Source organism: Vicia villosa, unplaced genomic scaffold (assembly GCF_029867415.1).
Source record: "Vicia villosa cultivar HV-30 ecotype Madison, WI unplaced genomic scaffold, Vvil1.0 ctg.001829F_1_1, whole genome shotgun sequence".
NCBI lineage: Eukaryota > Viridiplantae > Streptophyta > Magnoliopsida > Fabales > Fabaceae > Vicia > Vicia villosa.
Window position 1 is genome coordinate 355,853 of NW_026705740.1, and position 27,922 is coordinate 383,774.

The 27,922-nt window shown below is 36.3% G+C and overlaps 2 protein-coding genes across 8 annotated transcripts; both read left to right on the forward strand.

Annotated features, from left to right (window-relative positions):
• LOC131636756 (arogenate dehydratase/prephenate dehydratase 1, chloroplastic-like) lies at positions 1-7,067 on the forward strand. 7 transcript variants are annotated; one of them, XM_058907349.1, is made up of 17 exons: positions 1-501; positions 827-894; positions 983-1,075; positions 1,162-1,362; positions 1,661-1,741; positions 1,818-1,913; positions 2,024-2,101; positions 2,176-2,420; positions 3,176-3,257; positions 3,613-4,680; positions 4,780-5,052; positions 5,157-5,249; positions 5,340-5,521; positions 5,860-5,939; positions 6,642-6,736; positions 6,826-6,909; positions 6,978-7,067. In XM_058907349.1, the coding sequence occupies exons 1-8, from the start codon at positions 237-239 to the stop codon at positions 2,272-2,274; spliced, it is 981 nt and encodes a 326-aa protein (XP_058763332.1). In that variant the 5' UTR covers positions 1-236; the 3' UTR covers positions 2,275-2,420; positions 3,176-3,257; positions 3,613-4,680; positions 4,780-5,052; positions 5,157-5,249; positions 5,340-5,521; positions 5,860-5,939; positions 6,642-6,736; positions 6,826-6,909; positions 6,978-7,067. The 7 variants fall into 7 exon arrangements, with proteins under 7 accessions (XP_058763332.1, XP_058763333.1, XP_058763331.1 ...); XM_058907350.1 differs by having other exon boundaries at positions 5,003-5,052; positions 5,340-5,540; XM_058907348.1 differs by having other exon boundaries at positions 5,003-5,052.
• LOC131636784 (arogenate dehydratase/prephenate dehydratase 1, chloroplastic-like) lies at positions 4,201-27,219 on the forward strand. The gene is made up of 19 exons (XM_058907380.1): positions 4,201-4,264; positions 4,576-4,680; positions 5,003-5,052; positions 5,157-5,223; positions 5,340-5,521; positions 5,860-5,939; positions 6,959-7,067; positions 7,159-7,220; positions 23,570-23,688; positions 23,955-24,022; positions 24,111-24,203; positions 24,314-24,514; positions 24,857-24,937; positions 25,024-25,119; positions 25,252-25,329; positions 25,401-25,490; positions 25,577-25,644; positions 26,066-26,147; positions 26,410-27,219. The coding sequence occupies exons 1-19, from the start codon at positions 4,201-4,203 to the stop codon at positions 26,464-26,466; spliced, it is 1,752 nt and encodes a 583-aa protein (XP_058763363.1). The 3' UTR covers positions 26,467-27,219.
• Positions 27,220-27,922: the final 703 nt, after the last annotated feature.

Genomic DNA, 27,922 nt, shown 5'->3' on the forward strand with positions numbered 1-27,922 from the left:
TGTCTTCTATCTTTCAATTTCAGTTCCACATATAAACAAAATTGGTTGGGTCGGTTACAGAGTGTCACTTTAAGTCTTAACAAACGTAGTACATCTACCTTAACCATTTTTGTGGTGTTTTGTTTTTTTCGTTTTCTTCAAACTTTCAACATTGTCCAAAATTCAATTTTGATTTATGGATGATTCTGAACTCTGAACTATTGTGTAGATTGTTTTTGTTTGATTTCGATTGAATTATGGCTCTTGATTTTGTTGTTAATAAGTGTACTGCTACTACATGCATATGGGGTTCTTGTTCCAAACCACAATTGGGTTCTTTTCATTCTGGGTTGGTTATTGGGAATTTGAGTTATGAAATTGTGAACAAATGTAGTTGTTTCACTGTTTCAGTTTCAGCTCAACAGAGAGCTGCCATTCCTGTTGAAGATCAAAAGCCCTCACTTGATTCTGCTTATCAGAATCACTCCATGGGCTTTCACAGAGACATCAACATGCTTCCCAGTGAGTTTTTATTCTAACCATTCTTCTTTTCATGTGTTGTCTCTTTGCTCTATAATATCATCTTTGATTATCAATTTTGAACTTATATATCTCCAATTGAACTTGAGGGAAATGGTTTTTGTGGTTGAAGCTGTCATTGTTAGGTGTTTGCAGAAAGGCCATAGACAAATTGTGTTTGTAAAGTAATGAATGAAATTTATGATTTTAGGCTTTCTGTAGCTAATATGTGTGATACGAACACGGTGTTCGTGTCATTGCGATTTAATTCCCTTTTTCTTATTTTACTATACGTTTTAACATGACGATGTAAAATGTATAATTGCAGAGCCGTTAACGTCAATTGATGATTCTTCTTCAGCAAGTGATGGATCAAAAGTGCGCGTGGGTTATCAGGTATAATGTGTAAGCCTTTCTATTTACTATTCAGATGAAATATCCATGACATTGTTTGTTGTGCTAACTAATCATTTGTTCGATATAGGGAGTGCCGGGAGCTTATAGTGAAGATGCAGCTTTGAAAGCGTATCCAAACTGTGAGACCGTGCCATGTGACGATTACGAAGCTGCATTTAAGGTTCGGTTATTTAATTTATGACTTACTTGTTGCTTTAATTTATGAATTATAACTGCTGTATTGATATATTTGTATTGTCCATGTAGGCAGTTGAACTGTGGTTGGTTGATAAAGCGGTCCTACCTATTGAAAATTCTGTGGATGGAAGCATCCACCGCAATTATGACTTACTTCTTCGACATAGATTGCACATTGTTGGCGAGGTGCAGCAGCGAGTTAACCATTGTCTCTTAGGATTGCCTGGTGTGACAAAGGAGGAGCTCAACAGTGTTATGAGTCATCCTCAGGTTGGTTGGTTTTCATGTATCTTGTATACATTATGTTTCCTATTCAAACACACTGAATAGATATGCTTTAAAATTTGCAGTGACTTCACTTTAATACAATTTATCAGATTGCATCAACTGTATTTACTGACAGTTATTTAGTAATTGTTTCTCAATGGAATCTATTGGCTTATTTAAACATGCCGATTTTCAGGTCTTAACCTGGTTTATGATCTGCGCAGACTTCTAAGACTGCAAACTATATCTCTAGAATATGCTTACATGTTGACAACGAATAACCGATCTTTTTCATATGCAGGCTCTTGCTCAATGTAGGACGGTTCTTAACGATTTAGGTGTAGACAAAGTTGGTGACCAGGATACTGCTGTTGCTGCTAAGGTATATTCTGAACTTCCTTTGTGTGAAAGTACTTATTGACTAGGATCTAGAGTGACATGTCAGATTTTGTGGACAGACAGTGGCCTTAAATTGTGTAAGACATACTGGAGCTATTGCTAGTTCCCGAGCTGCAGAAATATATGGCCTGGATGTTCTTGCTGAAGGAATTCAGGTAATACTTCATTTATATGTTTTCGAAGATTGAGTTGCTATAGAACTTTGCCTTAACTTATGTAATAATATGTTCTGTTAAAGTTGAGCTGTTTTTTGCTACCTTTATAGGATGATGATGAAAATGTTACCCGTTTCTTGGTCCTTGCGAGAGAGCCTAGAATTCCAGGAACTGACGGGCCCCATAAGGTACACAAGTTGTATTTAAATACCAGCAATTGTTACTTTTTGAATTTGCTGACAGGTTTGTGATTTTTCTTCAGACAAGCATTGTTTTCAGTTTAGAAGAAGGTCCAGGTGCACTATTCAAAGCTCTGGCAGTGTTTTCTATGAGGGACATTAATTTGTCAAAGGCAAGTTGATTTGTTGATGTTGAACTTTTGAAACTAAAACACACATTCAATCATCGGTCTAACTTTTTCAGTATTTTTTTATTTCAGATAGAGAGTCGTCCACTGAAGCAGCGCCCCTTAAGGATTGTTGATGATTCAAATCAAGGGAGTTCCAAGTGAGTTGCTTTGTTCACTCACTATTTGAGATTTTCCATAGTTGAGTTTAGTGTGTAAAATTAACAGGCAAGAAGGGAGAACATAGTTTGTAGTTCATGATATGTTGAAATCCCTTTAGTCATTACCGTTAACAGTTTATAATAAAAAAAAATGATGTGTGCAAACTGGTTCTGGTTCTGACCACCAGATTGGACTGAAACACAGATACCTTACATGACACACACATTTTGACACCGCTACCGTAAAAGACATAAGACACTGACATAGTACATATATGATAGAATTTGACCTTCATTTATCAGTCTACTACTGAAAACGTGAAAAATGTTCTAATCGAATTCAATATTTTTAACTCTTCATTGATCAACATTGTTTCTACACACCTTTAACCTTTTTAGATGTATTTGAAATTTGCCTAAGGAATATATAACGTATGTCGAAGCAAAGCATTTTTTTTTTTGAAACATTTGTCTGAATTGTTCGGCATGTTTTGTAAGAGTGTCATACAAGTGTCAAACATCAATACGTGTCGGACACTGCAACACATCTGTTAAAAGATCACAACCTCTAATTCTAGAGGTGTCTATGCTACCTAGGTTTAAAATGGATTTTACCTGACCAATGTTCAGTTCAACCGACTGATCCAGTTTTCAAAGCCATTCTTTTGGTTTTAACTCATTATTGATTATTCTGGTATTTTACATGAAGTTTAATGTAAAACTATGATTTGGAAATAAACATTTTCTGGTGGCAGGTTTTTTGACTACCTCTTCTACATTGACTTTGAAGCTTCAATGGCAGAACCTCGTGCACAAAAGGCTTTAGGACAGTTGAAGGTCCGTCCATTATCATCTCTAACTTCTAGGTCACCTTATCTCTTAATATTTTTGCCTTACTCACTCAGCCCAATTTACTCTACAACGTTGTTAGGAAAGCCGTATCATTGTGATTTTGTACTAAGCAGCATCCCAATTAGAAAATTTCCTTCCATATAAGTTGCATTATTAAAATTCCCTTTGCAGCAAACAAATGAATCCATACATAATCACAAAACCCTTGTCTAGTCTTCACTATGCTTTTATTTACTAGAGGTTTTAGGTTTCTTTAGCGACTTCAACAGTATGTTAAGCGTTCATATCAGAAGCTATCTTGAGTTGTTGGTAACATCTGTTTTTGGCACTTACATTTCAGGAAGTTACGGGTTTTCTTCGAGTTCTTGGTTGTTATCCGATGGATAAACATGTATAAAAGTTCTTCAACGTATTTAAAGTATAGCTAGGAGCAACCGTAGACGCTGTTTGTTTTACCGACTGTAAGAACGACTAGGCTACAACCGGAGTCAAAGGGAGATGCACCAGTTTATAAATAATGCCATGCAGGCATCCTCATTTTTGTATCTCTATTATGTTATTTTATATTATCATTCATTAGCGCAAAACGCTGTTAAAGATCAAAGTTTTTAATAAAAAAAACTACAGACTCCTGGGCACATTGTCTCAGAGCCTCCTTTACAATTATATTAGTTGGCCTTCCATCAAATTTTTGAGGGAGAACCTTGTTATCTATTTTGTGTTGGAAAAGAAGGTTATACAAAGAGAATATTTTAGATAATGAGAATTTTTATACTTCATTATTATTATTATTATTATTTAATGTTTGACATACTTTTTATATAAATATTTTTAAACCTTATAATGGTAAAAAAAATCTCCTACTTTAGTATAAATAATAATTTGCATGCATTTACTTTTTTGTTATTCATTGCATTTTTCTTAAACAATGTTTGATACATTGCATCCTTCCAATCTACCCAATTATATTCTTCCATTGAAAACCTTAGTTGGTAATTGAAGCAATTTAAAATTATTATTTTTATATAAAAAAACATGACACCAAATTTCAAAGCTTGTCATCTATCTTTCAATTTCAGATGCATATATAAACAAAATTGGATGGGTTGGTTACAGAGTATCTTCTTACGTCTTAACAGACTTAGTACAATACATCTACCTTAACAAATTTTGCGTTGTTTTTGTTTGATTTTGAAATGACGACGCTTGATTTTGTTATTAATAAGGGTATTACTACACTCATATGGGGTTGGGAATCTGAGATATGAAATTGTGAACAAATGTAGTTGTTTGAGTGTTTCAGCTTATCAGAGAGCTACTCCTCCTGTTGAAGAGCAAAAGCCCTTGCTTCATTCTGCTTATCCGAATCACTCCAAGCGCTTTCACAAAGACATCAACATGCTTCCCAGTGAGTTTTTCAAACTCTTTGGTCTACAATACCATGATTGATTATTATTAATATTATTATTTGATTGATTATGAACTTGTATATCTCCAATTGAACTAGGGGGAAATGGTTTTTTTGGTTGAAGCTGTCATCGCTAGGTGTTTACAGAAAGGCCATAGACTAATTATGGGTGTGATGTAATGTAATGAATGAAATTTATGATTTTAGGCTTTCCGTAGGTAGTATGTGTGATGCGAACACGGTGTTCGTGTCATTGCAATTTAATTCCTTTTACTATTTTACTATACGCTTTAGCACGGCGATGTTAAATGTATAATTGCAGAGCCGTTAATGTCAATCGATGATTCTTCTTCTGCAAGTGATGGATCAAAGGTGCGCGTGACTTATCAGATTATGCGCAACCGTTTCTATTTACTATTGATCTGAAAAATCAACGGTGTTGTTTCTTTTGCTAACTAGTCAATTGCTCGATATAGGGATTGCCGGGATCTTACAGTGAGGATGCAGCTTTGAAAGCGTATCCAAATTGTGAGACTGTGCCATGTGACGACTACGAAGCTGCATTTAAGGTTCCATTGTTCAATTTATGACTTACTTGATGCTTTAATTTATGAATTATAACTGCTGTGTTGATATATTTGTATACTTCCTGTATGCAGTTGAATTGTGGTTTGTTGATAAAGCGGTTCCTCCAATTGAAAATTCTATGGATGGAAGCATCCACCGCAATTATGACTTACTTCTTCGACATAGGTTGCACATTGTTGGAGGGGTTCAGCTGCGTGTTAGCCATTGTCTCTTAGGATTGCCTGGTGTGACTAAGGAGGAGCTCCTCTGTGTTGTGAGTCATCCTCAGCTTGGTTGGTTATCATATATCTTGTATAATCATTTTTTTCCATTTTGATTAAGAATGAATTTCCTATTCAAATACGCTGAATAGATATGCTTTAAAATTTGCAGTGACTTTAATACAATTTATCAGATTGCATCAACCATATTTACTGTCAATTATTTAGTGAATATTTCTCAATGGAATAGAATCTATTGGATTATCTAAACATGCCAATTTTCAGGTGTTAACCTTGTTTATGATTTGCGCAAACTCTTGAGACTGCAAACTTGTATCTCTAGAATATGCTTACATGTTGACAATGAATAACCAATATTTTTTATGCGCAGGCTCTTGCTCAATGTAGGGCGATGCTTAATGATTTAGGTGTTGACAAAATTGGTGACCAGGAAACGGCCGTTGTTGCTAAGTAATATTATGAATTTTCTCTGTGTGAAAGAAAGTATGACTAATTTATAGAGTGACTTGCCTTAATTAACTATTAAGGTTTTGTGGGCAGTAGGGGTGGAAATAGGCTAGGCTAGGCTAGGCTTTAGAAGGCCTGAGCCTGACCTACGATAAACTTAAAAGGCCTAAGCCTGGCCTAAGGCCTATCATAGGCTCAGTTTTTTAGCCTGGCCTGGCCTTTTTAAAAGTCTGGCCTGGCCTGGCCTGAAAGCCTATTTAAAAAGCCTGTATCTTATTAAAGTTTTCAATTAATCTGTATAACTTAAGAAGTCTTGTAGGTCGACCTATATATACATATATAAGTGAACCTATTTAGCATTTGTTATATATATATATATATATATATATATATATATATATATATATATATATTTATTTATATAGGGTAGCCTATTTAGCTTTTTTTTCTAATATATATGCATACATTAACCAACTAAACCAACTTATTTAACATATCTCTAATATTTATGAAAGTATAGGCCGGCCTATAAGGCTTCATAGGCTTTTTTAATAGCCTAAGCTTGGCCTATTAAATAAAATAGGCTTTTAAAAAAGCCTAAGCCTGGCCTCTTTATTAAATAGGCCTGGCCTGGCCTAGGCCTATGTAGGCTGGGCCGTAGGCCCCTGTAGGCCGGCCTGGCCTATTCCCACCCCTAGTGGGCAGACAGTGGCCATAAATTGTGTAAGACACATTGGAGCTGTTGCAAGTTCCCGAGTTTCTGAAATATAGGCCTGGACATTCCTGCTGAAGGAATTTAGGTAATACTTCATGTATACGATTTCGAAGATTGAGCAGCTATAGAACATTGCCTTAACTTTTGTAATAATATATTTTGCTATCTTCATAGGATGATGCTGAAAATGTTACCCGTTTCTTGGTCCTTGCATTGCGAGGGAGCCTAGAATTCCAGGAACAGACAGGGCCTCATAAGGTATACAAGTCATATTTAAATACTTGTTACTTTTTGAATTTGCTGACAGGTTCGTGATTTTTCTTCAGACCAGCGTTGTTTTCAGTTTAGAAGAAGGTCCAGGTGCACTACTCAAAGCTCTGTCAGTGTTTTCTACGAAGAATATTAATTTGTCAAAGGCGAGTTGATTAATTGATGTTTTAATTTTTTAAAGTAAAGCACACATTCAATCATTGGTCTAACTTTTTCACTATTTTTTATTTCAGATAGAGTCGTCGACTGAAGCAGTTCTCCTTAAGGATTGTTGATGATTCAAATCAAGGGAGTTCCAAGTGAGTTGCTTTGATCCCTATTTCGGCTTTTCCATAGTTGAGTTTAGTGTGTAAAATTATTGTTTGGTGACACTTGTTTGAGTTTTCTGAAACGTGTCATACGGGTGTCATACAAGTGTCAGACACCGACGCGTGTCAGAGCGATACATCTGTTGAAAGATAACCTCTAATTCTAGAGGTGTCCGTGCTTCAAAGGTTTAAAATGGCTTATACCTGACCAATTTTTGCAGTTCAACCGACTGATTCCGTTTTAAATCAATATCTTAAACACAAATCCAAGACCAATAAAGATGATGTCTTTTTTCCATCAATTTTAAACCAGATTCTTGTGTAGCTTGTCTTGGGGCATCTTCTGTCAAACACGTATTATCAAACTGTGTTTTTTTTCTGTTGTCTTATTTCTCTATATATAACTAGTGTATACAATCTATTTCCTTAATTAAGGAGATGCTAAATAATTACATAATTACAGCTAATAATAATCAATATTTTGTAATAATGAGGAAATCAACTATGTCATTATTCTGCTAATAAATTCCATTGACATCCCCCCTCAAATTGATGTTGGTAAATCTATCAACATCAATTTGCTGACAAGGAAATTATGACGCTGACGTGTCAAAGGTTTGGTGAATATGTCTGCAATTTGAATTGAAGTGGAGACATGAGGTAGCGTGATAACTCTACGATCGTAAGCTTCCCGGATGGAGTGACAATCAACTTCTATGTGTTTTGTCCGTTCATGATAAACAGGATTTGCTGCAATTTGTATGGCACTTGTATTGTCAGCATGCAACGAAGTTGGTTGTGTTTGTGAAATACCAATCTCTGACAGAAGACCACGCAACCAAATAATCTCAGAGCATGCTGCAGACATGGCGCGATATTCTGATTCAGTGGATGACTTAGAGACTGAGTCTTGTTTCTTACATTTCCATGAAATTGGTGCATTGCCTAAAAACATACACCATCCCGTAGTAGATTTCCTAGTGTCTGGACATCCGGCCCAATCGGCATCGCTGTAGGCTTGGAGTTGTGGAGATGCACCAACGGGGAAGAATATACCACGATTGGAGGTGCCGACGAGGTATCTAATAATACGGTGGACTGCTGAAAGATGCAAGTGCCGAGGGGATTGCATGAATTTGCTTACTGTGTGGACAGCAAACGAGATGTCTGGTCGTGTAATGGTTAGGTAGATAAGACTTCCCACAAGTTTTCTATAAACAGTCGGGTCTTGTAAAAGTGTACCTTCATCCCGTCGATATTTTACATTTACTTCCATAGGGCTGTCAACCATAGTTGCATTGGCAAGACCAGCGAGCTTAATCAGATCATGTACATATTTGTGTTGGGTAACATAAATGCCTTCTTGTTGATATTGCACTTCTAATCCCAAGAAGTAAGTTAGTTGGCCAAGATCTTTCATGTGAAACGTGGACTGCAACAGTTTCTTGATTGTTGAGATAGACTCTTGATCAGATCCAGTGACTACAATATCATCCACATATACCAAGAGTAACACAATTCCCTTGGAGGTGTTTTGTATAAAAAGGGAGGGATCGTACCGACTCTGTGTGAATGAAAAGCCAAGGAGTGTTGTTCTGAATTTTTCAAACCATACTCTTGGGGCCTGTTTCAATCCATACAAAGAACGCTTCAGTTTGCAAACAACATTAGGCGATGAACAAGGCATACCTGTAGGGAGTTTGATGTAAACTTCTTCCTTGAGGTCACCGTGTAGAAACGCGTTCTTTACATCCATCTGGTGTAGGTGCCAAGATTTGGATGCTGCAATGGCAAGAATAATACGCACGGTAGTCATCTTGGCCACAGGTGCAAAAGTCTCCTCATAGTCAAGACCAAATTCTTGCTTATTTCCGAGAACAACTAGCCTAGCCTTGTAACGATCTATTGATCCATCTGAGCGAAGCTTTATAGTGAACACAAATTTACTGCCAAGAGGTTTAACAGATGGAGGACATGAAACAACTTCCCATGTCTGATTTTCTTCAAGTGCTAGAAGTTCTGCTTCAACAGCTTCTTGCCATGAGTTGTGCTCCATGGCCTGCTTATAGAAAGAAGGAATAGGAACAGATGCTAAAGTAGCTGTTAAAGACAAATGGGAAGAAAAACCATATTTTTCCGGAGGTTTACCAACGCGAGTACTGCGACGTATGGGAGCTGGTTCTGGATTAAGTACTGGACCAGCAGCCAGAGATTGATCAAGAGGGGGCCTGGTATTGGGTAGAACAGCCGGACGTCTTTGGTAAACCAATAAAGGTTTAGGTGTTGATTCTCCTGCAGAAACATTAGAAAACAGTGGCAAAATAGACTTGCATGTAGAAGGGAGAGTATCTTGATGAGTTGCAAAAAAATATGTATTTTCTTGAAATATGACATTTCTAGAAACCCGAATCCTACGTAGATTAGGATCATAGCATAGAAAACCTTTTTGGTTGGTTGAGTAACCAAGAAAAGCACATTTAACAGATTGAGCTGTGAGCTTAGTGCGTTCTTGTGGGAGAAGATGAACATAGCACACACAACCAAAAGTGCGTAGATTGGAATAAATGGGCGTGTGACCAAAAAGTCGTGAGAAAGGAGAATCATTATTTAAAGATTGAGAGGGTAACCGATTAATAAGGTGGGCAGCAGTGGAGAGAGCTTCACACCAAAATCGTGGTGGCGTAAAGGATTCCAACATGAGTGTACGAACGACATCAAGAAGATGTCGATTTTTTCTTTCAGCCACCCCATTTTGTTGAGGTGTCGAAGGACACGACCTCTGAGATAAAATTCCATTGACCTGCAAGAAATCTTGGAACAAATGAGATGTGTATTCCCCCCGATTTTGGAAGAAAATTGAGTTTGAACATAAGCTAGAAATTTTTTGAAAGCAGAAAATGCTTCATTTTTCGAGCGCAAAAAATAGACCCATGTGAAACGACTATAGTCGTCAATAAAAGTGATAAAATATTTGTAATTCGCATGAGATATAACTGGTGATATTCCCCTTAAATCACTATGAATCATATCAAAAGGTTGATTCATATTTGATTGATGAATCGGAAATGGTAGAATTTTACTTTTACCAAGTTTACAAGAATTGCAATCAAATTGAACAACACTAAAAGAAGGAGAATTTTTATTACCAAGAACACCAGATTTCACTAAGTCATGAATAGGGCTGTATTTGGTCCATAGGATCCGAGAACCAGACCGGAAACCGGACCGGTGGAACCGGTCCATTGGACCGACCAAATGTTATTCGGTCCGAGAATGGGTAATTTTTTTATCCGATACCAAAATTGGATACTATATTAGATACTTATTGGATACTTTTGTCGGATATCCGAAGTAATGGTCCGGTTTCGGTCCAAAAAATTGGTCCATCACTGTTTCGGTCCGGTCCGGATTTACCCGATACTATTTCGGTCCGGCTCTCGGGATAGCAAATACCCGGACCGAACCGGACCGAAAACAGCCCTAGTCATGAAGTACATATGAATTTGGGTGACCAAGACGCTTATGCCATATTTGAAAATCAACAGTAGCAGAATTACAAGAAACAAAATGCAATAAAGAGCGTGGAGACAAAGATAAATAAAGAGGAAAAAGACGTCCAACTTTAGGCCCCTTCGCGATCAGTTTCCCTGAGTGTTGATCCTGCACAAGACAACCAGATTTTGAGAATTCAACTCGGCAATTATTATCAACCAATTGTCCGACAGAAATAAGATTACTAGTGAGACTAGGGGAAACATAAACATTGGTTAAAGAGGAGGAAATGTCACCAATTTCTGTGATAGGTAAATTATTCCCATCAGCCGTGTGAATTTGAAGATCACCAAAATATCTTGTAACGTTTGTAAGAGTATCAACATTGTTGGTCATATGATTTGAGGCCCCAGAGTCAAAATACCAAGGAGAACAGGGAGGAGAAGGTTTACCTGAAATTCCTAAAGCAGAAAAAGCTGAAATTATCATTTGTTGAACCATTTCAGGAGTCATGTTCTGGACGTTGGTGGAAGCAATCTGATCCACACTACCAGTTGCAGAAGAGGAACCAACACAGGCAGTAAAAGCGGGTACAGTTTTCTTTGGTGGTCTTATAGGGCATTCCTTAATGATGTGACCGTCTTTTTTGCAATAGTTACAGAACTTGTTAGGACAGTGTGAAGCAAAATGTCCTAGTCCTTTGCAGCAGAAACATTGGACAACACTCATATCACGTCCTCTAGGCTTGCCTTGTACAGCGTATGCAATCGGAATCGAAGACGATTTATGTTGTTCCATTGTTGTTTGAGTTAGGAGGCGCTGTTCTTCACGAAGAAGCTCATTAAAGCATGCATCCAAGGTGGGGACAGTGGCTCTATTCATGAGATTGGACCAGATACCTTCAAAATCAGATCTCAGTTTCATAAGAAATTGATCTCTTTGAGTAGTTTCGTGAACTTTTCGCACTGCAATTTGATCGGTAGTTGACAAATCTTCATAGACAATGTCAGTGTATTCAGCCCAAAGATTGATAAAATGAGAATAAAATTCAGAAATTGAGAGACTATCCTGTTGAGAAATGGCAATGTCGTGTTCTAGCTGGAATCTACGAGCTGCGTTATTTTGGCTGTATACTTTCTTTAGATAGGCCCACATCTTTGCTGCAGTGTTAAATGGCCGAAGATTGAGAACAATGGTAGGATCAACAGAGCCTATGATCCATGCCATGACTTGAGCATCTTTGACTATCCATTTGGCATGGTCTTCCTTGTGCTTCTCTTTGTCAGGGGTAGGTTTGGTGCCATCAACATGACCCCAAAGATCCTTACCAGTGACAAAAATCTGGAACTGAAATGCCCAAGCTGAATAGTTCTTGTCATTCAGGCGAATGAACAAAATATCATATTTGTCATACTTTTCGGTAGACATGAGGTCGAGAAAAATGACAAGAGAGGACAAAAAAACTAGATCTGGACAGATTCGAGAAAGACAAGAAACTAAGACTGAATTAGGGTAGGATCGAAACCTAGACTGATACCATGTCAAACACGTATTATCAAACTGTGTTTTTTTTTCCTGTTGTCTTATTTCTCTATATATAACTAGTGTATACAATCTATTTCCTTAATTAAGGAGATGCTAAATAATTACATAATTACAGCTAATAATAATCAATATTTTGTAATAATGAGGAAATCAACTATGTCATTATTCTGCTAATAAATTCCATTGACATCTTCATCGTCATCATTGTAGTCCTCTCTCAAATGTGAAACAAATTCTTCCTTTCTTTCATGTGGATCGTTTTTGTTTATCTTGCCATTGTCTATGGGACATCACACTTTCTTGTGTAGCTTGTCTCAGGGCATTTTCATTTTCACCTTGGTAGTCCCCTCTTAAATGCGAAACAAATTCTTCCTTTGTTTTATGTGGATCATTTTTCTTTGCCTTAACGTCTAGTAAAAGAAGTTTCATCATACTTTCTCTAACAAGAGTTGTGACACTAGCACAACCTTTTATTTCACTTGGCATGTGTGCAAGATATTCCTTCAACCGAGTAATTTCACCCGTTATCATTCTATTTCTATTACACATCTTACATTGTATTGTGTTTCTATCTCTATCTGACAAAAGGTTAGCAAAGTATCAACCAATGTCATCACTCAGAGCACCATCAGCTTTACCAATTGAAATTCTTCTGATAAATCTTCATTCCGTTACATTATTTCAACCAACAAACCCACATATTGATAATACAATTTTAAAAATAAGACTTTTAAAAAAAAACTAAAACTAAAATATATAATTATAAATAAACAACTCAAAATAAAAAAATATATAAAAACAATAACTCACATAATATATATATATATATATATATATATATATATATATATATATATATATATATATATATATATATATATATATATATATATATATTCTTAATGCACCTTATATACCTCAAAAGGACCCTATGCAATTCCTAGAATGTCCCTCAATTTTCAGAGATGTATCCTCGGACGCATCTTTTTTGGTTTAAAACGTTAATTTATTTTGGAGATGAATCTCCGGAACTTTTTTTTTAGTTATAAGGCAGTTTGTTTCAGGGATACATTTTTTCGTAAAGTATTCATAGATGTATCTCCGTATTTTATGCATACAAAACACATATTAATTTTAAATGCTTCTCATATCAAATAGTTAGAAGGTATTCTAGGATTCGACAAGACTAAGGATATGAATAAAACGACATATATAAAGTTATAATTCAAGATTACACGAACCCAATCTAAAAGTTACAAGGAAGTCGATATATCTAATACAACCAAAAATGTATCAAGAGTACAAATACAATAATCTACTACGTATGACGGACTCGGCCTCGGCCTCGCTCCCCCTGTTTCTACGCTGCCTCCTGTATTGCAGAGACTCCTGAGCCTCCGCCATCATGGCATCCACAACGCCCCTCGTCTCAGAGCCATCCAGAAAGAGTCCTCCGCCAATACCCGCCTTCCTAATCTGCATGAAACGACGACACCTAGGTAAGACATCATGAGCATGATCTGCCATAGCCTGCTCCTCCTCTAGTATCTCCTGATGAGCTGATCTAGGTGGATCTCATGGAGCATCCTGTATCATATATGGATGTGACATCCGGAAGAAACACTGGATGTAACCGTCTACGTAGCTCCAGTTGTTCTTTGCTATGGTACTCCGTGCCTTATCTGGTACCAGATGATTAGCATAATCATCAAACATAGCATCCATATCTCTACGTTTCACAGTGGGAGGAGCATACACATAAGGATCTCTGGGAATGTACTGCATGTAGCCGAATTAACGCATGACGCACTCAATCAGATGAGGACCCGACAAACGTGACCAGGGCCGGTCCTGACCTTTTAGAGGCCCTGGACTGATAAAAATTTAGTCTTAATAAAAATTTATTTTTAATAAAAAATCGAACAACTTTAAATTTTATATTCTTTTTTTGGATTTTATTTTTTCCTTTTGTTTTGGAGAGAGTACAATCAAATTCAAAGGGAAAATGATATGTAAATTTTATATTGACATCGATACAATCAAATTAAACTAATGTATTGAGTTAGAGAGTGCTTCACAAAAATAATACAATTGTTGAAGAATCAATTACACAAAAATAATATTGAATTTTTTAATTTAGTATTATAAAATAAAATTTAACAACTTTTTTACAAGTAAAGTAGAAAGTAATAGAATTAGACGCAATATTAATATATTTTATCCTATAAATTTAATAATAATAATAATAATAAATAAATTTGTTAATGATGAATCTTTAAATATGAATTAAATGTAATTTATATAGTATATTTAAAAAACTGAAAATGCATATATGATATTTTTACTTATATTAATACTAAGTTAGTTTTTAATAAATGAAACATGTGAAACTAATACAAACAGCAATAAAACAAACATGTGAAATTAATACAAACTGCCTTCTTTTTAAAAAATAAATGCATGAAATACTTCTAGTAGGACTCGAACCCACCACAACAACCTAACTGGCAAATGCAGCTCCCTCCACTCAGCTATAGCTTCATCCAGTGACATATTTGCAAACAGTTTTATATTACCTATTATTTATTTTAATTTTTTTAACTTTTTTCGATTTTGAGGCCCCCGACTTTTTGAGGCCCTGGACCGTGGGCCTGGTTGCCCTGGCCCAAGACCGGCCCTGAACGTGACCCCCAAGCCAACCATCCAGAGTATAAGACAATGTCATCAAAGGGAATCGTCTCACGGTGATCGATGTAACAGTGGAAATGTATATCCTCTGCTACCAAGTAGTCAATACTCAATATACACTCTGAACGACTCTGTCGCTTGGTTCCTTCTAAGCGGGAAGAATGCAGAACCACGCGGCTTATCCTCAATATAAGTCGGCTCAAGTGACCAACCGGAGATGCGTGGGAAGTGCTGGAGGATCCAAGCTTGAAAACACGAATCATTCGTTAGTAACGGCGTTGCAATAATTAAAAAAATGACACACAAGCAATAGAAGACCAAGAAGTGTTACCGTCAAAAGTGTGATACTGCCTGTCATCTACTTCGTCTTCCAGATACACCCTTCAGATAACTTAGAGTACAAGTAGACCAAACAAGCGGTCCCCCAGTTGTACTCATGGATCTGCTTAAAGTCCTCAAAGTACCGCATGTATATGACATCCACATAAATGACATTCTTGTCCACAAAAATGGCAGTGCTAACCAAATACAATAGGTATGCTCTCATAGCATACCCTCTATGCATCCATACTTGCTCGTTATCACAAAAAACTTGCCGTGATCTTGCTATCTCATCATCAAACACCTTCTGCATAAAACTAGCATGAGTTCCACGGGTGAAGTCAAGCTCCTCCATGGCAGCCTCTGGGTCAACTCCTAGATAGTCTACCATCAACTCCAGTGCCTCTTCTTTTTTACACCTCCCATGATATAAAAATCTCTCCCTAAACAGAAGATGTAACAGACAGTGTGATGAACATCTCACCATGTGGTAGCCGAAATAATGAGGTCTCCATGTGCCATCTCCTTACAAATGCATTAATCATACCATGATTAACTGTAACATAACTCGTCTTTCTCAAGTCTCGCATCTCTGATAGCTGCAAAACTTTTTGAAACCAGTGCTCATTGGGCTCTTCCAGGAGTGTGATCTTCCGCATATGGTTGATGATTTTTAGCGGATCACGTTCCTGCATACATGGTTTAATAAGAATGATTAAAACAAACAAAAGTTAATAATAAAACAAACACAGGTTTAAACGAATAATTTCAACTAAATTTTACCTCTCCGTCAAATATGTCTGGCAATATGGTTTGGGTAAAGAGGCAACAGTGATAAGTCTGACGGTCCTCCTCCAAAACCCTGAGGTGCCTCAGGTGCCGACTCTGCCGCCTGGGCCTGAGATGTTTCAGGTGTCGTTTGGGATTGGGATGTCTCAGGTGCCGCCTGGATGGGATGCCTCAGGTGCCGCCTCAATCGCCTGGGCCTGAGATGTCTCTCCGGCTTCAGATGCCTGAATAGTTAAACTCATGTGTCTAGGTGAAGATGGAGGCGGGGAAGCATGAGCAGGAGACCCTCGCCTGCTATGAGAAGGCGAATAAGAAGGCGGAGATACATGAGTCCTGGAACCTGACGTCTCCACATCAACCGGTCTAGAGGTAGAAGGAGCCTGCAATTGCTTACTTTTTTCTCTCCGAACGGATAAATGTTATGCAAGCCTGACGTGTCTCAACCGGGATGGTCTTTTAGCCATAATTCATGTAAATAGACAAGAAAGGCGTTATACAATGAGTTGATTACAAAAAAAAGGGCAAAAACACTGCACAAACTGCTTAAAGAGATGCATATCCGATTCTGGATAAACGTTGAAACATTCCAAATATGCATATCTGAAAACTCCTGCAACTCCAAGCACCGTCAATGGCGGAATGCATACCCATTAAACATAAAAAATAATCCGTTTATCATAAAATCTACCTAACTAATTCGTTCCTCATTAGTTCTAAGCTATCAAACACTAAAAATCTTTCGATTTCATAACCTAAAACTCAACTTGTACACAATTTTACATAAGCTCAATAAACTTTACAAAAACTTACAATTTGTGTCTTCAAGTTGATTGTTGTTGCTCAATTTTGTTTGAAGTCAGATGTTTCATGAAGATTGATGCTCTTTGATGTTGTTTTGGTGTGTTATGAGTGAGTTTGAAAAAATGGGGTGGAGGAGTGTTTTTGGATATGGGTTTTGAATTGAGTTTTCGTGAGTGAGGAAGAGGAAGGGGCTCTGGCGCGTATTTGAACGGATAGCGTCCGGAGATGCATCTACGTAAACCTTTAGGAGATGCATCTCCGAAATAATTTTGCGTAAAATTAGATCCTGGGCAAGAATTGTGCTGAAGTTGGGTGCGTGAATTTAGGTCCCTTATCAAACGAAATATTTTCTTCCGCGTTCCCCAACTTTACACTTGGATCAATTGGTGTACTTGCAGGCTTGCATGCTCTTACCCGTCTCTTGTAGAAGATCAGTAATGTATTTTTGTTGAAATATGAAGATTCCTTTCTTAGATTGGACAACTTCAATTCCCAAAAGGAACTTCAATTTTCCCAAGGTCTTAATCTTAAACTCCTTGGCTAAGTGTTTGCCTAACAATTGTTTCTCCTTCTCATCATCACCTGTTACTATAATGTCATCCACATACATTAATAAAACTATTACTCTCCCTGATCAGAATGTTTGATAAATAGAGTATAATCTCCTTGACTTTGTTTAAAGCCCAAACTTATCATAACTTTGGTGAATCTTCTAAACCACGCTCGTGGTGACTGCTTTAACCCATATAAAGCCTTTTTTAATTTGCACACAATGTTGGGGGCAGTAAGTTCACAGTATCCAGGGAGTACATCCATATAGATATCTTAATCAATTTCTCCATGAAGGAAGACATTTTTCACATCAAATTGATGTAAATTCCAATTGTAATTAGCTGCTAAAGATAATATCACCCTTACGATATTCATTTTAGCAACGAGAGCAAATGTCTCTGAGTAATCTACTCCATAAGTTTGGGTGAATCCTTTGACAACTAATCTTGCCTTGTACCTCTCAATAAATCCACCAGCCTTGTATTTTACACTGTATACCCATCTGCACCTTACAGGTTTCTTTCCATTTGACAGAGAAACCAATTCCCAAGTATTGTTCTTATTCAGTGCTTCCATCTCCAAGTCCTTGACTTGTTTCCATTTCCTGTCAGACAATGCCTCAGATAAAGAGTTAGGTATTGTTATAGTGTTTAAACTTCTGAGGAAGGCTTTATGGGTGGATGAAAAATGTTCAAAATTTAGGTAGTTGGATATAGGGTAAAATGACTTTTTAGTACATTTTTTGGTATCTTTTCTAAGGGCAATTGGAAGATCTAAATCCTTGTAGTGTGGTGGTAGAACTGACTTGGATTCTATTTCTTGTTCATGAGAAAATTCAAAAATTGAATCACCAGTGCTTGAAGGGTCGGGAGAAGTTACCTCATGCAATGTCGGATTTGATTCTTGGATATGAGTAGATTCTAGAATGTTCTTCTTTCTTGTATATACTTAATTCTTTCCAAATCTCACATCACTTTCAATATTTCCATTTTTTTCAGAATCAAGTTCAGTCTCAACATTGTCACCACTAGTTTCAGTCTCAACTTCTGGTTCGAAAGTAAGGCCAGGAATTAGAGAAGACTCATCTTCCTTACTTATATTCTCCTCCTGAAGATGAGTTTGAAGGAAGTAACTTTCTCGTTCATGAAAGGTGAGATCTCGAGAGACAATATTTATGAGATGATGGATGATAACAGTTGTAACCCTTTTGGGTAGAAGAGTATCCTATAAAGACACATTTTAATGATCTAGGATCAAGTTTCCCTCTACCATCACTATGGATATGAACAAACGACATACACCCAAATATTCTAGGGCTCAGATTACGTGAAGTAGGCACATCAGGATAGAATGAGGATAAGACTTCAATAGGAGTTTTGGAGGCAAGGACAGTAGAGGGTAAACGATTAATGAGATACGATGCAGTTAAGACAACCTCGCCTCAATATTTCTTATGGACTTTATTTTGGAATATTATAGCACGTGTTTGGTCTAACAAGTGTCCATTCTTTCTATCAACAGTCCTATTTTGTTGAGGGGTTTTAACACAAGAAGACTCATGAATAATACCTTCTTTTTGACATAAAGAATTAAGACCGTGGTTAAAGTAATCTTTGGCATTAACGGACCTAATACTCTTAATACTCACACCAAACAGATTTTTAACTATAGAGAAGAAGTGAAGAATCACGAAACAAACTTCAGATTTTTATTTTAACAAGTAGACCAAGTAACCCGACTGCAATCATCAATAAATGTTACAAACCAACAAGCACCTGATATATTTGGAACATTCGACAGACCCTTAACATTTGTATGAATTAAGTAAAACGGAAAAGTACTCATTTTATTATTGACTGGAAAAGAGGCACACTTCTGTTTAGCAAGTTTACACACCTCACAACAAAGACTCTCCACATCTAAACTTTTAAATAATGAAGGAAATAATTGTTTTATGACCTTAAATGATGGATGACCAAGGCGACATTGATACAATTAGACCTTATTTATGTTGATTTTAATTGATTCTGAATAAAATGATTTGTTGTTACTGAATAGATTTGGAGGAATATTTTGGTTATCCAAGTAATAAAGGCCATTTCATTCTCTAGCATTTTCAATTTTCCTCCCTGAATTCTTGTCCTGGAAAACACAAGCATTGTTATATAAAACATTACATGATAGACCAGTTGTGAGTTTTTGTATGAAAATTAGGCTAGTGGACAATTTGGGAATATGAAGAACATTTCGAAGGATTATAGATGGGCTTATTTGGATATCTCCATGCCCAATTATATTTATAAGAATGCCATCTGCAGTGGATATTTTTTTGTTGCTAGGACATGGTGAATAAGTAGAAAAGTGTGTGGGTAAAGGTGTCATGTGGTCAGTGGCTCCTGAATCCAGTATTCAATATTGGTTAAAGGGTTTATTTGAGGCATTAAGTCCAAAAGAAAATTGAGACTTATCCAGAGGAAGTGAAAATGGAAACGTACCTGAATGTACCAGCATAGAAGTACCTGCTGATTTATCTAACTTATTAAGGAGAGATCTCAGCCTCTCTGCTTTGTCTTTGTTGAGTTGAACCAATTCTCTTTCTGACATATTGATGGATGTCATGTGAATGTGTCTGACTTAATAGAATAAAAAATTACCAGCAAACTAGTCATAAAGAGGCCGACAACCTTCAATTGTTTTTTTTAAAGTGAATAGTGCCTCCGCGATGAATAATGAGTGATGCGAATGAACAATGTTTCTGCCGGTGAACAGTACCGCTGATGAACAATATTTCTGTAGAGAACAGTGCTGTTGGCAATGAACCGTACCGTGGATGAACAGTGATCCTGCGGTGAACAGTGTTTCTGAACCTAAACCCCACAATTAAGGTAGCTAGGGTTTTGAAAAAAGAACTGCGACTAAGGCGGCTAGGGTTTTGAAAAAAGAATTGCAATTAAGGCGGTTAGAATTTTTTATGCGCGAAACCCTCTCGAACGAAAGCTCGTGATACCATGTTTGGAATTGAATAATATATTTTAAGCATCTTAAAATTTCAAGCACTAATCTCTTTATATAAGACTATTCTAATCTAATGGGCCTAACTAATGGACTAAATATATATGAAGAAATCTTACATATGAAGAAAAAATGGATAAGAAGAACATCAAGCATTTTTACCCATTTTTCTTCAGATGTAAGAGCAAGGATTGGTGTTTTTGTCCTAGGAAAGGAACAAATTGTCCTAGGCCTGTGTATTTTTCTGAGAAGGGAAAAGTAGAAAAGAAGAGAAAATTATTTTCTAGGGCACGGTATCAATCTCTTTATAGAAATCTAATAGCACAAGCAATAGATCCCGCCAATGGGATAACTTCCCGCGAGGAGTGGAAAAGTTATTACACATGGAAGATGCGTGTAAGAAAAGAGGCTGATTGGTTTTCCCAGGAATGCCATTATGATTTGCATTAAATGCTACCTACGCTCTTTCTCCACTAAAGCACTCAAGCTTTCACAATTGTTTGATGTTTTGATGTCTCAAAATTCAATCAAAAGAAACTTGACATATCCCACTAATGCCTAGCTATCCAAGAAACATCTAGCCAGAGATAGATACTCGTTCCCAAGCTGAGGGACTCGCCTCCCTTTCGAAAGGATGCCTTTAGTTGAGGGATTCGCCCCAAGTTAAGGGTCTTGCCTCCCATTCGAAAGGGTCATGCCCTAAGACAAGGGACGTGTCCCCTATTAAAAGACTCACCCCATACCACAGGGCAAAATCTGAAGTACGCCTCAAAACATTTTGTCATTTTTACAAGCCCCCGTGTTTGAGGGACTGTGTAGTGTTGTTATATTTGTGAGAGTCCTACATAAGAGCACACAAGGGTTCCTGCCTCGTGAGGTGTTTCCTGGGCACTGGCTTTGCGTAGCAGACTCCACTAGTCATGCAGACCGAGTCATACCACGACTTCTTGGAAAATAGGTTATAACAATCTCCCGAACCAATGGGGCTCAAGGACTTCTATAAATACTTCTCCCCTGATGGATGACAGGAGATCATAACATAACCAGCTTTACGCATATCATAGAGCCTCTCACCTCACGTGAGTTGGTCTCTCTTACGACCTAAAACACCATATTACCACCATACAGGGATTTTCGTTGTTGCGGGTAAGCCCTAGCTGTTATAAACATACTAAGACCTCTGAGTATCCTCTACCCTTGTAGGGATACCACACACACCTGTATTTTTTTACCGGTACAGATCCCATAATATTTTTTTCAAAATTGGTGTTGATTGATGACATAGAACTCTGAATTTAGTGATGCTGATCTCCGATGTTAGCACTCCAATGCCCAAGTCAATTGAGAGTCCTAAACAAATATAGTAAAAACTGGAGATCAGAAAATTATATTTTACCTGTATTGAATTTATACGTTGGATAATTTTGATTGGGCTTGCGATTGGTTGGACCCATGCATTAGGCCTTTGGGCAACCCAGAACAGTTACAATTATTACACTAGAGGTTATGAGTTTAATCCAGCTCTGGACAAGCACATGTTAAATTTTTTTAAGAAATTTTTTATTGTCTGGTGTAATTCTTTCCGACTCAAGTAATTACTCCCTATGATTGCACGCATAAGATAAAAACTGTTTTGTTATGAAATCCGTCACTATACGGGGCGAATGGTTTAATAGATATTCACGGATAAAACAAATGTATATTTAAATATCCGTTTATTAATGGATATGGATACGGGTTTAATGTTACCCGTGCCCGCGGATATCCGTATCCGTTAATAAATTATAAAAATTACTTAAATATATTAGTTTATTTTACTCTATCTTTTCATCTTCTAAAAAACTAAAAAACTAGTCTCATAATTTTTTTTGAAGTTTTCTTTGAAGAAAACCATTATACTTTGTTCAAATTTTATTGGCCATTTCATATTTAAGCTTCTTCTATACTCCATACCTCACTTCAACAATTTCACCTTTCAACCAACCAGTACCGCTCTTTTCCTGTTCAACCAGTATCATCCTTTATACTCCTCCGTTGTCCGGTCTTCCACCATAAGCTCACAATCACAATATAATTCTTTTTTTTAAAAAAAAAGAAATGTATGGGATATTATGCTTTGGTGAAAATGAAGAAAATTAATTTGAAATTTTTTTGTTAAAATAAGAGAGATTTGTATGAATGTTATGTGATAATAACGTCTAGTGTTTTTAAAAGAAACTGTAAATATTTTTTTCAAAATATAATTTAAAAAAAATAGTGTTATCCATAGATATTTGTAAATATCCGCAGATAGCCAGATACCTTAAAACCTGCGAATTACCCGTTTAACAGATATCCGCACGGATATGAATATCATATTTATCCAACGGGGCGGATACGGATATCATACTATCCGTCCCATGGATATCCATTTACATCCCTAGAAATGAGATTTGATACATATAATAATAATAATAATAATAATAATAATAATAATAATAATAATAATAATAATAATAATAATAATTATTATTATTATTATTATTATTATTATTATTATTATTATTATTTAATGTTTATGTTTTTTACATGTTTATCTTTTAACCTTATAATGGTCAAAAAAAAAAAAACTATTATTATTATTATAACGTTTTTTCCATTCACTTTTTTGGTATTCGTTGAAATTTCCTTGAACAATATTTGATACATTGCATTAACTTATTTCATTTTTGGTAAAAATGCATTCTTTCCATCTAGCCATTTATATTCTATGTACATATCTAACATTATTTAGATATGTACATCACCCAAAGAAAACTTTAGTTGGTAATTAAACCAAGTATTTTATATAAAAAAATATGACACCAAAATTCAAAGCATGTCTGTCATCTATCTATATATTTCAAGTACATATATAAGCAGAATTGGTTGGGTCAGTTACAGTGTCTTCTTAAGTCTTCTTAAGTCACAAGAATAGTTCTGAACTCGGAACTATAGTGTAGACTGTTTTTGTTTGATTTTGAAATGATGGCTCTTGATTTTGTTATTAATAAGGGTACTTCTACTACATTCATATTGGGCTGTTGCTCCAATTCTCCTTCTCATTCTGTGTTGATTGGAAATTTGAGATACGAAATTGTGAACAAACGTAGTTGTTTCAGTGTTTCAGTTTCAGCTCATCAGAGAGCTACCATTCCTGTTAAAGATCAAAAGCACTTGCTTCATTCTGCTAATCAGAATCACTCCAAGGGCTTTCACAAAGACATCAACAGGCTTCCCAGTGAGTTTTTCAAACTCTCATTGATTATTATTAATATTATTATTTGATCGATTATGAACTTGCATATCTCCAATTGAACTTGGTGGAAATGGTTTTTGTGGTTGAAGCTGTCATTGCCAGGTATTTGCAGAAAGGCAATAGACTAATTATGATTAATGTTTGTAATGTTATGTGATACGAACACGATGGTCGTGTCAATGCGATTTAATTCCTTTTACTATTTTACTATACGTATTAGCATGACGATGTAAAGTGTATAATTGCAGAGCCGCTAACGTCAATCGATGATTCTTCTTCTGCGAGTGATGGATCAAAGTTGCGTGTGGGTTATCAGGTATCATGCGTAAGCATTTCTATCTACTATTCAACTGAAATATCCATGAAATTGTTTGTTGTGCTAACTAATAATTTGTTCGATATAGGGAGTGCCGGGAGCATACGGTGAGGATGCTGCTTTTAGAGCGTATCCAAAATGTGAGACTGTGCCTTGTGAGGATTACGAAGCTGCATTTAAGGTTCAATTATTCAATTTATGACTTGATTTTTTTTTTGTGAATCGACTTACTTGATGCTTTAATATATGACTTGTAATTGTTGTATTGATATATTTGTATTCTAATTGTAGGCAGTTGAACTGTGGTTGGTTGATAAAGCGGTTCTACCAATTGAAAATTCTGTGGATGGAAGCATCCACCGCAATTATGACTTACTTCTTCGACATAGGTTGCACATTGTCGGAGAGGTGCAACTGCTTGTCAACCATTGTCTTTTAGGATTGCCTGGTGTGTCTAAGGAGGAGCTCAACAGTGTTATGAGTCATCCTCAGGTTGGTTGGTTATCATGTATCTTGTATAATTATATTTTTTCCATTTTGATTGAGAACGAATGAAGATGATACGTTATGTTTCTTATTCAATTACGCTGAATAGATATGCTTTAAAGTTTGCAGTGACTTTAATACAATTTATTAAATTGCCTCAACCATATTTACTGTCAGTTATTTAGTGATTATTTCTCAATGAAATCAAATCTATTGGCTTATCTAAACATGCCGATTTTCATGTGTTAACCTGGTTTATGATTTGCGCTGACTCCTGATACTGCAAACTGTATCTCTAGAATATGCTTACGTGTTGACAACGAATAACCGATCTTTTTTCGTATGCAGGCTCTTGCTCAATGTAAGACGCTGCTTGACGATTTAGGTGTTGACAAAGTTGGTGACCAGGATACTGCTGTTGCTGCTAAGGTATATTATAAATTTTCTCTGTGTGAAAGCACGTAACGACTTGGTTGTAGAGTGACATGTCATAACTATAAAGATTTTGTTGACAGAGAGTGGCCATAAATTGTGTAAGACACATTGGAGCTATTGCCAGTTCTCGAGCGGCAGAAATATATGGCCTGGATATTCTTGCTGAAGGAATTCAGGTAATACTTCATTTATACGTTTTTGAAGATTGAGCTGCTAAAGAACATTGCCGCAACTCATGTAATAATATATTCTGCGTTTGCTGGTCTAAGTCAAGATTAAAGCTGAGCTGTTTTTTGTTATCTTTATAGGATGATGATGAAAATGTTACGCGTTTCTTGGTTCTTGCGAGGGAGCCTAGAATTCCAGGAACCGACGGCCCACATAAGGTATACAAGTTGTATTTAAATACTTGTTACTTTTTTGAATTTGCTGACATGTTCATGATTTTTTTCTTCAGACTAGCATTGTTTTCAGCTTACAAGGAGGTCCAGGTGCACTATTCAAAGCACTGTCGGTGTTTTCTATGAGGGATATTAATCTGTCAAAGGCGAGTTGATTAGTTGATGTTAAACTTTTGAAACTAAAACACACATTCAATCATCGGTCTAACATTTTCAGTATTTTTTATTTCAGATAGAGAGTCGTCCACTGAAGCAGCGCCCCTTAAGGATTGTTGATGATTCAAATCAAGGGAGTTCCAAGTGAGTTGCTCAGTTCCCTATTTGAGATTTTCCATAGTTAAGTTTAAATTTATGAGCCACAAACTCTAACACGGACACCTGCCACGACACCCACATGTCAACACCGCTACTGTAAAAGACACAGGACACTGACACCGTCAAATATATGATAGAATTTGACTATCATTCGTACGGGTGCCATACCAGTGTCGGACACCAAGGGTGTTAGAGTCAAACTTTGCTACACGTTTATTAAAAGATAACAACCTCTAATCCTAGAGGTATCCGTGCTTCATAAGTTTAAAATGGCTTATACCTTAACAAGTTTTCAGTTCAATTGACTGATCCCCTTGTCAAATCTATTCTTTTGGTTTTAATTCATTATTAATTATTCTGGTATATTTTGCATGGAAGTTTATTGTAAGTGTGTTTCTGGTGACAGGTATTTTGACTACCTGTTCTACATCGATTTTGAAGCTTCAATGGCAGAGCCTCGTGCACAAAAGGCTTTAGGACAGTTGCAGGTCCGTCCATTACCATCTCTAACTTCTATGTCACCTTATCTCTTCTAAATATTTTTCCGTACTCACTCGATCCAAGCAGCATCCCAGTTAGAAATTTTTCTACCATATAAGTTGCATGTTACATTATTAAAATTCCTTGCATGTGTGGAAATACATGAATCCACCCATGATAAAAAAAACCCTTCTCTAGTTCTATGTTAAGCGTTCATATCAGAAGCCATCTCGAGTTAATTAACATCTGTTTTTTGCATTTACATTTCAGGAAATTGCTAGTTTTCTTCGAGTTTTTGGTTGTTACCGAATGGATACACACGTATAAAAGTTCTTCAACGTCTTTAAAGTATAGCTAGAAGCAACCATAGATGCTGTTTGTCTTGCTTACAGCAAGAGCGGCTAGGTTACAACCGGAGTCAAAGGGAGAGAAGCATTACTCCAGGCACCTGTTTAGAAATAATGTTGATTTCCTAAGAAGTTTTGTCATAGTTTATCTTAGGATGAAATCCTCATTTTTCTATCTCTTTTATGTTATTTTATAACATCATTTATTTGCGCCCTTTAATTTAGAATTTTAGATTGCAGAGCTCTTTATCTTTTACATACATTCAATACTATGTCTCTATATTACTGATCTACTTCTACACCTTTCTAAATTTTTTAAATTTTTTTTTAAACGATATTAAGGCAATTTCATTGCAGAGGCACACTTTTGAAAATTCTAAAATATCTTTGGATGAATTTGGAGATATATCTCCGAACACAAAAGAATACCATTTTCTGCGTAAATTTAGTTCGGAGATGCATCAATGAATAAACCAAAGATAAATTTGCAGATACATCTCCGAAGCCACCTTTCTTCCTAAGTAAATCAAACATCCACCAAATCAATACTATACTAAGAAAACTAATGCCTCATTTAATTACATTTTAATCTTAAGTTAATCCATGGATTAACCAATTTTTAAGGGTATAATAGTCATTAGGGGTTTTAAATAATTAAAATAAAAATTAATCAAAATCATAATTACAAGGTTTGAAATATACTAATTTAGTGAGGTCAATTTACAACTTCCAATCACGTGATAATGTTTTTTCAGAAAAACTTATAATTCCAAGGCAACATGATAACCGTAAATCATACCAATGCAAACCCTTTCCAATTCCTTCATTTAATTTTAGCTGCTTTAGGGTTTCTTATTAAAACCCACAACATAATCCTCTACCACATATACCATCTGTAACCCTAATCTTTAATCTCCCCTCTCAAATCAACCATTCTCAAATCAAAATCCAGTAAGTTTGTATCATGTTTGATATCCATTTAATATTTCTGTGATTTATGTTTGATTTCGATTTAATATTCGAATTTAGCAGAAAAATGAGTCGAAGGATTGACTCTATCAAGGACATTAACCGATTAAAAGGAAACTTGGAGATTGGTGGTTTGAATCGTTGATGCATGGAGTGTTGTTAACAATTTTTTCGACCCTCGGCGTACGTAATTTTTCACTTTTGCACCGGATCTGCAGTGAGAGCCAAATCACCATATGAGTACTTGCCGGAAACACAAAGTACAAATCCAGTCACACTCATCATGCTACAAAATCGCGCTTAGCCGCTGGAAATGTCGAATCAACTCTGAAACTGTGCGGTATCCCTTTCTTTCCTTTGAATGTCATCCATTTTAGTTTGCGGCGTATTTTCCCTTTTTTAGAGAGGAAAAATTTTGTTGTTGTGTCTGGGATATTAAAGCTATTAATGTTGATGTTGATGAGAAA

Bases quoted from the DNA above. Each gene is read 5' to 3' on its own strand.
- LOC131636756 (XM_058907349.1), top strand. From the start codon at position 237: ATGGCTCTTGATTTTGTTGTTAATAAGTGTACTGCTACTACATGCATA. The intron at 502-826 runs GTGAGTTTTTAT...GTATAATTGCAG, and splicing joins AGACATCAACATGCTTCCCA to AGCCGTTAACGTCAATTGAT. The intron at 2,102-2,175 runs GTACACAAGTTG...ATTTTTCTTCAG, and splicing joins GAACTGACGGGCCCCATAAG to ACAAGCATTGTTTTCAGTTT.
- LOC131636784 (XM_058907380.1), top strand. From the start codon at position 4,201: ATGTTTGATACATTGCATCCTTCCAATCTACCCAATTATATTCTTCCA. The intron at 4,681-5,002 runs GTGAGTTTTTCA...GTATAATTGCAG, and splicing joins AGACATCAACATGCTTCCCA to AGCCGTTAATGTCAATCGAT. The intron at 24,204-24,313 runs GTTCAATTATTC...TTCTAATTGTAG, and splicing joins ATTACGAAGCTGCATTTAAG to GCAGTTGAACTGTGGTTGGT.